Genomic DNA, 16,112 nt, shown 5'->3' on the forward strand with positions numbered 1-16,112 from the left:
GATTTTAGATAGATGGTCGCTCATAATCATACACCTTTCCATATGGACTATTAGGGCATGTGGACATCACAGAGTGGGGTCCGCCCTCAGCACTCCAGTCTATTAGCCAGAGTTGAGTCCCTAACAAAAAGATGATCCCACGCTGGTAGACCTGGCCCATCCATGGATTACATGGTGGGCCATTCATTTGAATGGATGGAATGTAATACTTAATTTCTCCTGCAGTGGCCACCACAGGGCATGTAATGGCCAGCTTTCCCAGCTGATGACAGTTGATCGCAGGTGGTCTCTGAGCCCAGACTCACGGCGATCAGTTGATCGGTGGGCTGGCTTTGATTGAAAAAAGGGTTGTCTAGATAAGGTAACTTCTTTACAAGACGGGTAGATCTAACACAGCAAATGGTAAAGAGTTGAGATTAGATAAAATGAGGAGATTTTGAGGATTTGAGATGACCATCGCTAGCAAAGAATCACTGGACACAGTCCATAAAATAAGGACATAACCTTATTTTTGTAAACAAATTGATAGGACTATGTCTCTAAATGACATAGATTGCACTTTTAAAAAAAATAAAAAATTTCATACAACTAAAGATGAAGATCCATAGCGTTAATCGATGCCCACGCTCAGCTGCAACTACTTGAAACTTTTTGATTTGTTCATAAATATTTTTGGACATATAATAAAGCTCAATTCCCTTTCAGAAGACCACCAAGAGTGAAAAACAAAGTTCACAGGCCTATGACTGAATGGTCTATTGGACTCTTAGTTACAATCATATGCTGATGAAACATATTATAGCGTATTCTGTCTATAAAAAATAATCTTGATGCCGTTTTCAGGCTAAAAAATTCACATTAAAACAAAAAATTCACTAGGTGGGCCCGAATTCGCACAATTAATTCCACCAGATGGAGCTCGAGCTCTGCACACAAAGGCCGGCGTCACATTGCAGCATCTAGTATATTGTATGTCGCCTGTCCTCTTGGCAGTCAGAATTCCTATCACAAGGGTGGCAGGGTGGTGATTTGATTGAAAGCCTGCCAAGCTCCGAAGACTAACACTAGACAAGACACACGGGTCATTCATCACCACCGAATTCGGGACATTTAATGCACAGGCCCTGAGTACAGAAATCAGCAGAGCATAGAGCAGGGTCTGAAGGGAACAGTATTCTGCACAGTGTGAGTCCAGGTGCATAGTGGTTATGCAGTGTCATGGTGCATTATGGGAGTGCAGCATTCTGCGAGGAGATACTATGCTAGTCGACTTATTAAGTGTGGGTAGCTTCGCAGTGTGATCGCCGGTGAGAGTCCAGATGCATCGCTATTGTGCTCACACACCATTATGGATAATGCAGACACAACAGGCAACCCTGGTCAGATCTCCTTTTTGGAACTTTTTGTGCCCACGGCATAAGAAGAAGGAACCCAACCCCCTTCCTTCACTGAGAGACACTAAATGCAGCAGTCGACTCCTGCGGGTTAATGCAAATTGGGACTCGATTAGACAGATGTACATCAAAATTAGAGAGAATGTCTCGGCAATAATTTAGACATTAACCCGGAGGAATTTCTTGGTTTCAGCTATTGACAACACAGATGTAGTCAATGATTGAAATGGAAATACGGCTTAACCCCCAGCATGCCACAGCACGGTCTTTACTGCTCTGAGTAAATGTAATGCATGCAAAATCCAACCAATTCCATTGCCTCATTGAACAGGAAATCTGGTATGAAGGAATATTTACTTAGATGGTGTCTACTGATATAGACAGTGTTGGACTGGAGTACCTTGGGCCCACCGGAGGAAATAATTATTGGGGCCCACATGTTAGCCATATAGAAATAATGCGACCACTCTTAATTGTGTAGTAAAACGTGTGTAGTACACCAAAGACCAATATTACCACCACATAGTGACCATATAGTGGTAGACACCAGTCTTACACAAGCGCTCTGCAGACCATATAACTTAAAGAAGTTTTCCCATCCTAGACATTTATGGCATATCCACAGGAAATGCCAAAAACTACTGATAGATGCGAGTCCCAGCTCTGGGACCTGTACCTACATTAGGAACTGGCCGCAGAATCCAGGCGGAGACCAGTGGAGAGAAGGTAACGCGTGCGCGCAGGGCGATAGCACCACACAGCCCTCCCTCGTAGATAGCGCCACACAGCCAACCCTAGTAGATAGTGCCACAGCCCCCCTTGTATTTAGTGCCACACAGTCCCCCCCTAGTAGATAGCGTCACACAGCCCCCCTAGTAGATAGTGCCACATCCCCCTTGTATTTAGTGCCACACAGCCCCCTCTAGTAGATAGCACCACATAGCCCTCGCCTAGTTAGTGCCACACAGCCCCCCTAGTAGATAGTGCCACACAGTCCCCCCAAGTAGATAGCGCCACACATCCCCCTTGTATATAGCGCCACACAGCCAGCCACCCCCTCCCCCCAAAATTGTACTTACCTAGCCCCGTTCCCGCGACAGACGGAGTGCTCCACCTTCTCAAACGGGACCATTGCATAGGCCATCGTGATGCAATGATGTCATCATGCCAGTCTGTAAAGGGACTCCGTCCCAGCCTCTTGTGGGCTTCAGGCCTAACGCGGCCTGCAACCTATACTATTCAATTGTATCTGTAGATATATGTGAATGTGGCAGTCTCTAGCAACGGGGCCATCCTTCGGTGCTAGCGAGGCCACCGGGCATGAGGGAGCCCCCATGACATTTATGTGCCGGGTGGCGGTCCACATGCATTGGGCCCCGTAGCAGCCGCTGTGGCTGCTATAGTTGGCAGGGGGCCCTAATGCCGGCCCTGCCTACAAGAGTAAGTAGTGGGACAACGTCTCTCTGCTCCGCTACCAGATAAAAGCAGCTCACTGCCTGGGCCAACCGAAGGATCCTCCGGTGGGCCAGTCCAACGCTGGACATAGATAAGGCCTGCAAGACTTGTGAATGACCATAAATTGCTCAAACTAACATTTTTAGGTGTCGTCTCAGGTTATTTATGAAACCAGGGCCGGCCTTAGACTGGATGGTGCTCTGTATACGGTACCTTCTATTCATGCCCCTACCTATGGTATACCATATAGTGCTCAAATAAAACAATCATACAGTATACAAATAACCCTGCCAAACAGTTGTCTAAATAACATTGCCCGCTCAATAATCTAGGAAATGAAGCTGCATCCTAGGTGCCCTTTGCCGAGTTTCAGGGGTGGAAGCTCCGGGTGCCCAGGCCTTCAGAGCCTGTGGTGATGCACCTACGACCAGTCCTGTGTGTAGTTTCCATTAAACATACCATGTGGCTGCTAAGGTTTCCATCGCTCTTCTACCCTCACAGTATACATTCCCTTCCTTCTTTACTGTCGATTCCCTGTCCTTTTTCTCTCATAGACAAAGGTCTACTGACAAGTTGAATCCAAGACCTCATTAAAACAAAAGTTGATGGGTTCCAGAAGTGTCTTAGAGTTCCCTCCATCCAACGAGTGTTCCGATTCTCATCGGAGAAATGGATCCTCTAAGCCGCAATTGGTTTGGCGCTGGCAAGATTGGGTTGCAGAGTCTAAGGAATATCCCTGTTCTTCTCCCTTAACCCCCGCAAGGAGGTATGGACTTTCCTGGTCCAATTCCAAGATCACAGTCCCCAGAATAGTGACGGATCGGTGATGGTTGCTCTGTAGTGGAGTCATTAACATAGCCAGGGTTCATCAACAGATTAGTAGTCATGAAATAGCAAGCTAGAAAATGAGACAGATTGGTAGTCAAGAGTCCGGACAGGAGTCGATACTACGAGTATCCAGTAACCAACCAATAAATCCAAAGTCAGCAGCGAAATCCAGGAACAAGGTCGAGGTCAACGTCAGGAACAGAATAAGAATCAAGTAGCGATAAGAATAATAATTAATTGATTGGCATGCGCAGACTAAATGCTTGAGTTAAATAGGCCACCAGGACCGGCGTCATCTAGGAGCGCTAGTTGCCTGGGCAATCCGACGCTTCCAATCATGCAGAGTAGGAGGGCCATGGCTGGATCCAGCAGGGCTGCAGCTGAAGAAAGGAGAAGGAGAAAAGATGTCTAGTTGCCTAACAACCGGACGTGGCCTACGGCTGGAGCTGCGGACACTCTGAGATATGCGCTGCTGAAACTGGCGAGGTGAGTACCAATAAGGGTCACTCTGGCAGCAATACATTAAGGATTTTATTCAGTGGAAATTATCTAACAGAGTAACTTGGCACATAGCCACTCACATCACTCTATCTCATGGCTGTGGTTCGTGGCATCTTGTATGGGCATATATGTGATGGAGGGCACGGGGAGGGTTAGAGAGGAAGGGGCTCAATAACAAAACTATTCTGTGTCACTGGCACTGGTCAAAAATCTTTTGATGTCAATGCTTGCTTACCAGCTGGGCCAACTATTATCAGCAAGCAGTTTTAGGACAACAATAAACTCATGTCGATACCAGACACAACCCATGGACAAGAGTGGCGCTGTTTCTGGGAAACTGCAGGGCCTTTTTCTAAAAAGATTTGCCTTGTTCCATCAGATGTCGTATTAGAAAGATGTTCCCCATAATATAGAGGCACCATATGGCGGTACATGGAGTGTCTACAGCTTTATAGTAGACTTTACCTGTGTATAGGCTCTGGGTACACGGTTCCCTCATGTGCACGGGGCCTAAATGTTGTATAAGGTTAGCCCTAACCTTGTTCCAAGGCATCGGTAGCTTTCGTCTTTCCGCCATGTTGAACAACCAAGTGGTAAGCAAAAAGTTGATTGATTTTCATTTTTTTCCTGCCCAACAAGTTGGTTGGTGGGAATTCAACCCAAGGCTTCAACACTGCATACTTTGTTCTACACCTAGAATTAACAAGATCTCTACTGGTAATCCCACCGAAACTCATCATAAGTGGCATATCTCCCCTTTTTTTGTGGTTTGGTTTACATGAACGAAACTCAACTCATATATCTCAAGACTTGTATCCATATTCAAACTACAAATTCAACCAGTGACACAGAATTTATATCTAAAAAATAAATGAGTGGAGGTCCGACCACTGGGATTCCCATAAATCACTGGAACGTGAGGCCCTAGTTCCCCTCCCCACCAACATGTCCACATTGGGAAGGAGCTGTACGCTGGTCCATGCACGCTAGTGCTCCATGGGTGGTACAGAAACACTCGAGTGAGAGCAGTGAATAGGTGATAAATGTTAACAGCTAGAATACCCCCCCTAAGTTTTTAACCATAAAACATTGGTTTTCTCAAGGTCAAATATGATCTGAATGACACCCTATTATATCTAGACAGGCCATAGTTCCACACCTGCATAGTCTGACATGATGTCTTATCATATGGAGACATTGGATAACTTTTCTCAATACAACCAAGTCTCTCAGTGATGTAGTGTCTCATTCTCTCACCTAGCGGCATCCCAATGCCATAGCCCTTGGTATCCAGTAAGCCTCCAATTTGGGTGAGGTTGCAGTTAAGCCTACGGTGGTACTCGTTCATGGTGGACTCAAGTAGAAAAGCATATCGAGAGTTCAGTACACGTGCTATTCCCTCTTCAGTGCTCTTCACAAACACACTAGGCTGCTTTGAGTTCATGTAATTCCACATACGCTGGTATGTTTGATACCGTGAGTTCTGTCAGAATAGAAAATTTCGATTGAAATCAACGGTGGAATTAATTGGACGTAACACTATAAACTTGATCACTCGGAAAATATATAAAAGCAAAAATGTTGAACAATTTTTGTAACTTTGAAGACAGAAAAATCAATAAGTATCCATATCCCTTCACAAAATATTATAAGTCATATTTCTTAGAAAGTTGTGGGCATCTAAGAGCTACATTAGACCACAGTAAACTTTTGAAAGAACACATCACCACCACCACCAACACCACAGTACTTTCATAGTCCATATATAGTTCATAGTTCTACATAGTCCATCACGTACAGAGTTCTTCCCTACTTTAACTTCAATAGTAAGTGCAGAATTTGTGTACCCACCTGGAAGAAGGTCATAGTTGATCCACCATGGATGGTACCATATTCGATATTGGTCTGATCTGCAAGGTCATCAGCTGACTCGATCGGGACTTCCATTCTTTGCACAGTCAGGAAAGCAGCAAGGTTGGCGGTATAGGAAGAGATGATTATGAGAGTGAAGGCCCACCTAAGAAAGAGACACTGGATGATATGGGTGGCGTCCCGGAAGGGCAAAGCCATCTGTGTCACATGGAAGGAACGGGGTTCCACAATTGTTCTTAGTCCAGGTCAAAAGCACCATCCTAATGGCCATCATCTGGTATTAATCGTCAACATGTGAACAGAGTTTGCTTGGAGTGTCCTAAATCCCGTAAGTCATTGGAATGGTGGTCCATACTTACCAGACTCCACTAACACATCTTGTAGACAGTGCCCTGGGCATGACTTCAGACCCCTGTTGCATAAACCCTCCTACAGGAAACCACAGGCTGTTCCCCAGTGTGTATTGGTTCTCCAGGATATGATGCCTCTCCCGGAGACATGGGTGTGGGTTATACCATTCATAGGGGCTCAATCTGAAGGAAAAAGAGTGCAAACGTGAGGATCATACCACCAGTGGACTCGTCATTTTTAAAATTTTTAGTAAATTCAAAAACATTCACTAATAAGGACACAGCTATTTATTTAGTTTTTTCATCTCCACATTTTAAAAGACATAACTTTTTTCATTTTCCGTCGACATAGCTGTAGCAGGGCTTGTATTTTTTGTATTGGCATAATTTTGGGGTACATATAATCTATTGAATAACTTTAGTGCGGCGGGAAATGGAAGGAATAACTGCAATTCAGCAATTGTTTTTGGGGATTTACTTTTACAGCGTTCACCATGCGGTATATTTAACATAATAACTTTGTTCTGTGGGCCGATATGATTACGGAGATACCAAATCTGTACAGTTTTTTTATGTTTTTTTATTTTAAAATCATTTCTTTTTGAGCCATAACTTTTTGTTTTTCAGTTGAGATATATAGGGGCTTGTTTTTGGCGGGATGAGTTTTTAATGGTACCACTTTGGGGTACATAAGACTATGTTGATTACTATTCATTCTTTATTTTTGTGAGGTGGGATAAACAAAAAACATCAGTTCTGGCATGGTTTTTTAGTGTTTGTTTTTCAGTATACTTTATTGAAATTTGTCTTTACATTAGTCCCACTAGGGGAATTAATCGCTTAGCTTCGTTCACATGAGTCTTGGGGTTCCGTTCGTGGGTTCCGTCAGACCTTTCCATCAGGGGAACCCGTGAACGGAAACCAAACAGAAACCTGCGCTTTGATTCCGAAAAAGAAACGGAAACCTTACGGAATGGAGACAAACGGAAACCATTAGCAACGGAAGAATTTCCATTGAAATTGGTTTCCACTTGGTTTGTGCTCATGGGTTCCCCTGGCGGAAAGGTCTGTCGGAATCCCATGAATGGAGCCCCGACGCAGATGTGAACAGTCCCTTACATACAGTAATGCACTGCAACACTCCTGTATTGCTCTGTATTATGCCTGTCAAGTGTTATACTGACAGGCAGCCTATGAGATGAACTTTTTTTTTGTTGTAAATAGGACCTCTCTGCTCTCATGACATTTTTGTTTTAGTAAATACATGTATTCCCCATTGTGGCATTACTCTGTTATTCCTCCTGGAAATTATACAATGCTAACTAGGTATTACCATTTGCCTTGTAATAGAATGTGTACCCTACACACTCGGACAATATCTAATCAGTGTTGACCATGTCAGACTGTATGGAGACACACCCTATTGCCAAGGTAATGCCCAGTTGTCAACTTAGGCTTCGTTCACATCTGCGTCGGGACTCCGTTCATGGGTTCCATTGGAGCTTTCCGTCAGAGGAACCCATGAACGGAATCCAAACTGAAACTAACGGAAACCATAGGTTTCTGTTTGTTTCACCATTGATTTCAATGGTGACGGATCCGGTGCAAATGGTTTCCGTTTGTCACCGTTGTATAAGGGTTCCGTCTTTTTGACGGAATGAATAGCGCAGTCTAATACGGTATTGATTCCGTCAAAACTACGGAACCCATTTGCAACGGATCCGTCCTCATTGAAATCAATGTTGATACAAACGGAAACCTATGGTTTCCGTTAGTTTCAGTTTGGATTCCGTTCATGGGTTCCCGTGACAGAAAGCTCCGATGGAACCCATGAACGGAGCCCCGATGTGAACAAAGCCTAATTCATATATTTCCAAGAGGAATAACAGAGGAATTGCACAACGCAAGCTCTAAGAAAAGATGTTCCAGCATTGTTATTTCATGGGAAATACTAAAATAGACATATCAGCTATTCTTCCCGTTAAAACTATGAACACCATGACAGAACCCAGATGAGCCCCATTGTCAATAGGGTCGGCTGGATGCAGTTTGGATCAGCCGTACGATGGAACATTGTCGTGACTTCCGTTCTGAATGGAAGCCAATACCCAAGTGTGAACATAGCCTTACTCCTAGTCTACGGCTAAAAGCTGCAAAACAAGAGCAGTGTCCTTCACAGGAATACAATTGTATAAAATGCTTTTGTGATGAAAATAACTGCACACGAACATTATCTATAGTTATATTCTGGATCTAAATGACGCCCTAGAAATCTCACATTTCATCTTTTTTATACCATAATTAAGCGCTTAATTCTACAAAATAAAATATAAAAAAACGTACACAATAAATGTCATTGTGGCTTTTATTTTGTCTTCTCGCCATGACACTATCATATCCGCTGCCTACAGCCGCCACTAGGGAGGCGTTCACTGCATACAGATTTATATATTGGGGGGGGGGGGGAAATATATCAACAGATTTACGCCAGATCTCTGGCGTAAAAAAGTTGCAAATATCAGCGCATGCCGTAGTTGTGCTGAAATGTGTGACTTTTTTTACTTTTCTTGTCGTTTTCCCAAGCTGGCGAGAAAATGGGATGGGCTGGGCCTCCACCGGAACTACAGATTTATCATAATTTACGCCAGAAATTGCTTATAGCAGGCGTAGACTTGCATTTCTATCGCACGGGCAGCCAAAGATGCGTCAAATATATTAATAGGTGTGCAGCTCTTAATATATTTGGCGCATTTTCTGCCAACGTAAATTAGTTTAAGACTGGCGTTTGATACACCAGTCCTCATATATTTCCCTCACTGAGTTCAATGCTAGTTGTCTAAATTCATATACAGTCAGCTCCCCCTAGTGGTAGCCACATACAGCCAGAATGACGCATCTTATCTGGCAGCACAATGCGCTTTTTTATGCAAATTGTTATGCAAACCTGCTAGCCCTGGTTTGCGTGACAATCTCGCAAAAAATTATAATATAATCCAGATAGACTGCCTACTGATGGTTTCCAAAAACAACAGATTTTTTTTTTATACCGCAGAGTAAAAATGATCTAGAAAGAAAGAGAAAAGAGCAAAAAGGTCACTAAAGATACTTTATAAAGATGCTACGGGCTGTTTACAGAGCCAATGTTATATATACGCTGTATTTTAATAAGGATTGAACACCCTCCGTTTTCTAGACTATATGTCTGTTCAAGCCTCAAGCTATATGACATATGAGAAAATTATAAAAATACATTAACGTCTCATTTACCTTATTAGTCCTCTCTGTTTTTGTATGTATGGTTATAATGTATTCCGTGAAACTCCCAGCATCTAAATTCCAAAACTAACAACTGTGAAATGTAAAGGGAAATTATTTGTGTTCTACGCCTCCGGGTTCTGCCATGCTGGCACCTAACAGCTTTTAATTTAACAGATATGAATCTGAATAGGTCAAATTTATTGTAAATCTAAACAGAGATACCATAAACTGGAGTTCAATTTATTTTTACACCTTCCCGTGCCAAATAGATTGCAAGAATCTGATCAATGCAAAATATAGTAAAGAAAGAAGTTCAATATTATGATCCCTGAATTGGCATAATTACCATACTGGTAGACCACACCAATGCTAAAGGGTCCCATGGTGTAAAGGGACCAAGCACTGAACTGCTTTCCCTGCAGCAATCACTAGGGGGAGCTCACTGCATACAAATGAGTTCAATACTACTTGTGTAAATCCATATGTAGTGAGCTCCCCCTAGTGGTGGCTGCAGGCAGCTAGAATTTTATCATTTAACTTTATCACCGTATGAAAGGTAGCAGGGAATTTGGAGTTTTATAAGAAAATGCAACTCTGAAATTCTCAAATTATAGTAGGCATAAAAAAATTGTGTATGAAGTTTAGTTCTCAGTGGAGCTAATCTCCATTCTACGATTTGCTATGGGACCCTATGGTCTTTTGGCCCCTGAATACTTTTTTATATCATGCACACATTTCCTTGGTTTCTGTAGACTATTTTTTTTTTCATTTCAACTGTATCCTATACATATAGCAGAGCTGAATTCGTTTCTTTTAACTGTTTGAAGGCCAAAAACAGTAAAGACTATTTCTTTTTTTCAGACCCATTTTCAAATTCTGGGGTAATAGAGGGGTTCCCTATTCAGGACCCCCATCTATTAACCCGAGTGGATACAAAGAGTCTAACAGAGTGTCTCCTGGTCTGGAGAGTCCATGCATGACGCTGAATTCCCCATAGAGTCTATTCATTTTAATGAGAGATGTGTAATACTTTATTTCCCCTGTGGTGGCGCTGCAGGAGAATTGAACACTTGCTGGTAGGTTCACTCACAGATTACAGCTAATCAGTTGATGTCCCCGAAGCAGGACATCTTGTGAAAAACATTAAGGCATCATTGTGTATACTGGTTTTTGTATACAATGGACAGGCGATGACATCATGAGATGTTCCCTAAAGAAACTTCATAGAAATAAAAATCCATTGTGTCTGCTCTGTTACCAGCAATTAAGTGTTTTTCTCAAAGATATTTTTCGACGTCAACGGTTTTACAGAGTTTAGATTTCAGTATTTTGTTATATTCAGTCACTCGATATAATGACAAATCACCAGTTCTTTTAGGTGTTAGTAGAGCAATTATTGCCTTTAGTCAGACAAAAGCAATCGATTTGCTGAAATTCTGTGTTTCCAGAGAAAAGGTCAGTTGCATCCCTCAAAAACAAGACTGTGAGATAATCAGGACAGATGAAAAAGAGAACAATCCCCGGGTCATACTGACGGCAGAACTGGAGGTCCTGTCTATATACAATATTAACATGTGCACAGTAAAGAACACCAAACCGGTGCAACCAAGATATGAGAATTACAGGGGAATATTGTAAACAGGAGCCCCAAAAATGTCAGGATCAAATACATGATAAGGGGTCAGTGAGGAAAGCCAAGTGTGTAAAAATGAAGTTAAATGGGCACCGAGCAATTATCTCAGCTGCGAATATTGGGAATTTCATGTAAACTGTAATTATAAGATATCATAATAAAAATATCTACAGATGCAGCCGTCTTTATCTTGACTTTTAACGCATTAAATACGCAGCGGCAAGAAACTGTATCTTGACTTTTCAATGTCTTCTGTTGTGTGATCTCACGCTGCAGCGAGTTATCAGAGTCAAGGTAAAGATGGCGACATCCGTATGTATCTCATATCTGTCAATCGATCAATCTATCTCATATGTATCAAATTATTTCATATCTATATATTGCATATCTAATATCTATATCTACCTATCCATCCGTCTATATCATATTTATCTTATATCCATCCATCCGCCTATATCATATCTATCTATCTATCTATCTATCTATCTATCTATCTATCTATCTATCTATCTATCTATCTATCTATCTATCTCCTATCTATCTATCTATCTATCTATCTATCTAGCATCTATCTATCTATCTATCTATCTATCTATCTATCTATCTATCTATCTATCTATCTATCTATCTATCTATCTATCTATCTATCTATCTATCTATCTATGGCATAACTAGGAAAGACTGGGCCCCATAGCAAACTTTTGACTGGGGGGCCCCCCTCCCCTGGGTGTCACACAACCCCCTCCCCCTTGTAGATAACGCCATACAGGCCCTCTGTAGATAACGCCATACAGCCCCCTCTGTAGATAGTGCCATACAGCCCCCCTGTAGATAACTCCATACAGCCCCCCTGTAGATAGCGCCATAAAGCCCCCCTGTAGATAGCGCCATACATCCCTCCTGTAGATAGCGCCATACAGCCCCCTCTGTAGATAACGCCATACAGCCCCCTCTGTAGATAGCGCCATACAGCCTCCTCTGTAGATAGCGCCATACAGCCCCCCTGTAGATAACGCCATACAGCCTCCTCTGTAGATAGCGCCATACAGCCCCCTCTGTAGATAGCGCCATACAGCCACCTCTGTAGATAGCGCCATACAGCCCCCTGTAGATAACGCCATACAGCCCCCTCTGTAGATAGCGCCATACAGCCACCTCTGTAGATAGCGCCATACAGCCCCCTTTGTAGATAACGCATACAGCCCCCTTTGTAGATATCTACAGAGGGGGCTGTATGGCGTTATCTACAGGGGGGACTGTATGGCGTTCTCTACAGAGGGGGCTGTATGGCGCTAACGCCATACAGCCCCCACTGTAGAGAACGCCATACAGCCCCCCCCCCTCTAGGGAACGCCATACAGCCTCCCCCTCTAGGGAACGCCATACAGCCCCCCCTGTAGAGAACGCCATACAGCCCCCCCTGTAGGGAACGCCATACAGCCCCCCTGTAGGGAACGCCATACAGCCCCCCTGTAGGGAACGCCATACAGCCCCCCTGTAGGGAACGCCATACAGCCCCCCCTGTAGGGAACGCCATACAGCCCCCCCCCTGTAGGGAACACCATACAGCCCTCCCCCTGTAGGGAATGCCATACAGCCCCAACCCCCCCAAAAAATGCGACCTACAGTGTGTCCTACAAAAGACATGTATCCCCTCTCCACAGGATCGGGGATACACGTGTGATCGCTGGCATTGATAGGGAGAACGGGGGACTGAAAGTCCCCTGAACTTCTCCATGACTAACCTCTGACTTCCGGCGTCTGCGCAGCTCAATAAAAATGAAAGGGGCGCTGGTCACGCATGCGCACAAGCGCGACCCGCGCTCCATTCATTTCTACGTAGCTGCCGACACAGACCCCGGAAGTCCGAGGTTTGTGATGGAGAACTTCAGGGGACTTTCAGTCCCCCGTTCTCCCTATCAATGCCAGCGATCACACATGTATCCCCTATCCTGTGGAGATCCTGTGGAGAGGGGATACATGTCTTTTGTTTAATGGCAGAGCGGGGAGATACCTCCCTGCTCTGCCGTAGTGTTCAGTGGCGTCGCGCTGTAGCAACCATAGCGGCTGCTCGCCGAGCCTCCGGCCATGGTGGGGGCCCGTGTCGGCGGGCGACACGGGCCCCCTCATGCCGCGGGCCCCGTCGCGGGCTACGGCAGTAGTTACGCCACTGCTATCTATCTATCTATCTATCTATCTATCTATCTATCTATCTCATATCTATCTATCTATCTATCTATCTATCTATCTATCTATCACATATCTATCTATCTATCATCTATCTATCTATCTATCTATCTATCTATCTATCTATCTATCTATCTATCTATCTATCTATCTATCTATCACATATCTATCTATCATCTATCTATCTCTCTCTCTATCTCATATCTATCTATCTATCTATCTATCTATCTATCTATCTATCTATCTATCTATCTATCTATCTATCTATCTATCTATCTATCTATCTATCTATCTATCTATCTATCTATCTATCTATCTATCTATCTATCTATCATCTATCTATCAATCTATCATCTATCTATCTCATATCTATCTATCTATCTCCTATCTATCTATCTATCTATCTATCTATCTATCTATCTATCTATCTATCTATCTATCTATCTATCTATCTCATATCTATCTATCTATCTAATATCTATCTATCTATCTATCTATCTATCTATCTATCTATCTATCTATCTATCTATCTATCTATCTATCTATCTATCTATCTATCTATCTATCTATCTATCTATCTATCTATCTATCTATCTAACTATCTATCTGCGTTTTAAACATACAATACATTTTCACAACTTTACTTTTTTAAGTTATCTTGGATACATAAAGTTCTCGTTAAGGCTATGTTCACAATCACATTCATTTTTCTGTTTCTCTGTTTGGTCATAGGAACAGAAAAACGGGAAAAGCAGAATCGCCAGATCCATTGCATGACAAACACCAATGGCACCCGACAGAATCCATTGATTTGAATGGGTTTTGTCGGCTTTCTGTCATAGAAAAATAGTCCAGCATGCTCCACTGTTTTGTCCGGCATTTTTGACAGGATCTGCGATCGAGGCCCCTAGCAAAACTTCTAGCGCAGATATGAACAGTGTCTAAGTTCTGTGCTTTATTCAAGATCAACTCTGCTGTAAACTCAGAAAATCTGTGTACTTAGAATAAAACCAAGTTGCATGTTTAAATAAAGAAATTAATATTAACCACATTTTACTGAATACATAATTTGCAAATATAGAACTAAAACTTCCTTATTAAATTTGATCACATTTGTAACTATCATCTCCACTCTTACTGTGCACATTTAACGGGAACTTGTCTGTAGATTTGGAGACACTAAACCGCCAGCATGACATTAGGCAGCTGGAGTTTAGTGTTCCAAATCTATCTTCTTCAAAATTTGCTGTTTAGGAAATAGCTAATAAAGTAAGTTGCAACTTACCGAAAGGAGTCCGTGTATGGAGTCCAGGGGCATCGGGGGCATAGACAGTGCACTTTGCTTCACTAGGCATGTGCAGTGTACTGTCCTTGGTTTCATGACCACAATGCGGTTCCCTGTCTTATCTCGTAAGTTGTATTTTACTTTAGTTACCTTTAACATGCACATTCAATTGATCTTTTATATCATTTGGTTTTTCTCAGACAGATAGATCAGTTTAGTGTATTTCACAATACATTGTTTATGAATTGAAAACTGAAGTGTAGATTCTGTATTTCTGTGCCTGCTAATATATCAGAAATAATGCATTTTAGGGAACCGTAGTGGGTGCGGCAACAGGCCCTATACTTATATGTGCAGAAATGGTTATGTTTGTCTGCAGGAACTCACCATATCTATGGAAAATCTCTACATCTTATGATCTTTATCCCAGATGGAAATATATCAGGCATACAGGGAACACAAAATTCTGATTATCCATGGTTCAAATTTTATGGAGGCTGGCAAAATTAAAAACGTTTCAGGGTACACAGGGTTGGGCACATGCATTACATTTTGGAGTGTTACGTGTGCAACAATCATAACATGGAGGATGCAGATGGGTCATTCACCAGGTGCACATGGCTCAATATACTGAAGGTGATTAGGTCTCAGAACATTAGAGGCACATAGGGCATAATACAAAGGATGTTATACAATTCAGTGCACAGGGAGGTTGGATAAACAGGGGTTTTTACCTGGCTGCCAAGAACAGCACACAGCTGACTGCCAGATAAGCCAACAACATGAAGAGCCAGACAGCAGGAGAGAAAGGATCCAGAAAGGAGAAGTACCCAGGTTTCCGGCCCTGTGGGAGACATGGGAATATATACAGGAGGGAACATATGTATACAGGCGGTACAGTGAGAGGGTTTGGGTATACAATACAGGAAAGAGCACGGAGAAAAGGGTGTATACATCAATGACGGTATCTAGCGTGAAGTTTATAGCCATCAGAATAGATCACAGTATATCACAGTGATATAATCGGTGTGAATAGTATTCCGGATACAGCACAATATATTATATAATACAACTCACACATAGTTAGTGAAGGGGGTACATTCTGAAATATACAAGGGCAGATGTCTAGATACAGTAGGAAGGATTTTTAGTTTTATAATACACCTGTGGACATTTTCATTTTACCTGTGTGTTAATATAATTTGTATGAACATCACATTCTGATGTCAGAACCTGATGATTTGCAAGGATGAGCGGCGCCACGTAGGCGGTGCTTATCTCTTCCTGTCTGTCACAGATTCCTTTTGTACGTTCCTTCTCCTGCACTAACTACTGATTCACTGGTATGT

General features: G+C 42.7%; 1 protein-coding gene and 1 long non-coding RNA gene across 2 annotated transcripts in view; one reads left to right on the forward strand and one right to left on the reverse strand.

The window, feature by feature from the left end:
- Positions 1-14,469, forward strand: part of LOC142662218 (uncharacterized) — a 50,989-nt gene extending 36,520 nt beyond the window's left edge. The window contains exon 3 of the long non-coding RNA XR_012850890.1: positions 14,211-14,469. This is a non-coding gene — a long non-coding RNA (uncharacterized LOC142662218). The remainder of the gene's footprint in view (positions 1-14,210) is intronic.
- Positions 1-16,112, reverse strand: part of GRIK5 (glutamate ionotropic receptor kainate type subunit 5) — a 214,975-nt gene that overhangs the window by 10,142 nt on the left and 188,721 nt on the right. Inside the window, exons 14-17 of the mRNA XM_075840288.1 lie at positions 15,498-15,607; positions 6,410-6,583; positions 6,030-6,195; positions 5,436-5,661 (exon numbers count right to left, since the gene is read on the reverse strand). Coding sequence (XP_075696403.1) covers positions 5,436-5,661; positions 6,030-6,195; positions 6,410-6,583; positions 15,498-15,607 — 676 coding nt within the window. The remainder of the gene's footprint in view (positions 1-5,435; positions 5,662-6,029; positions 6,196-6,409; positions 6,584-15,497; positions 15,608-16,112) is intronic.

Source organism: Rhinoderma darwinii, chromosome 10 (genome assembly GCF_050947455.1).
Source record: "Rhinoderma darwinii isolate aRhiDar2 chromosome 10, aRhiDar2.hap1, whole genome shotgun sequence".
NCBI classification, from domain to species: domain Eukaryota; kingdom Metazoa; phylum Chordata; class Amphibia; order Anura; family Rhinodermatidae; genus Rhinoderma; species Rhinoderma darwinii.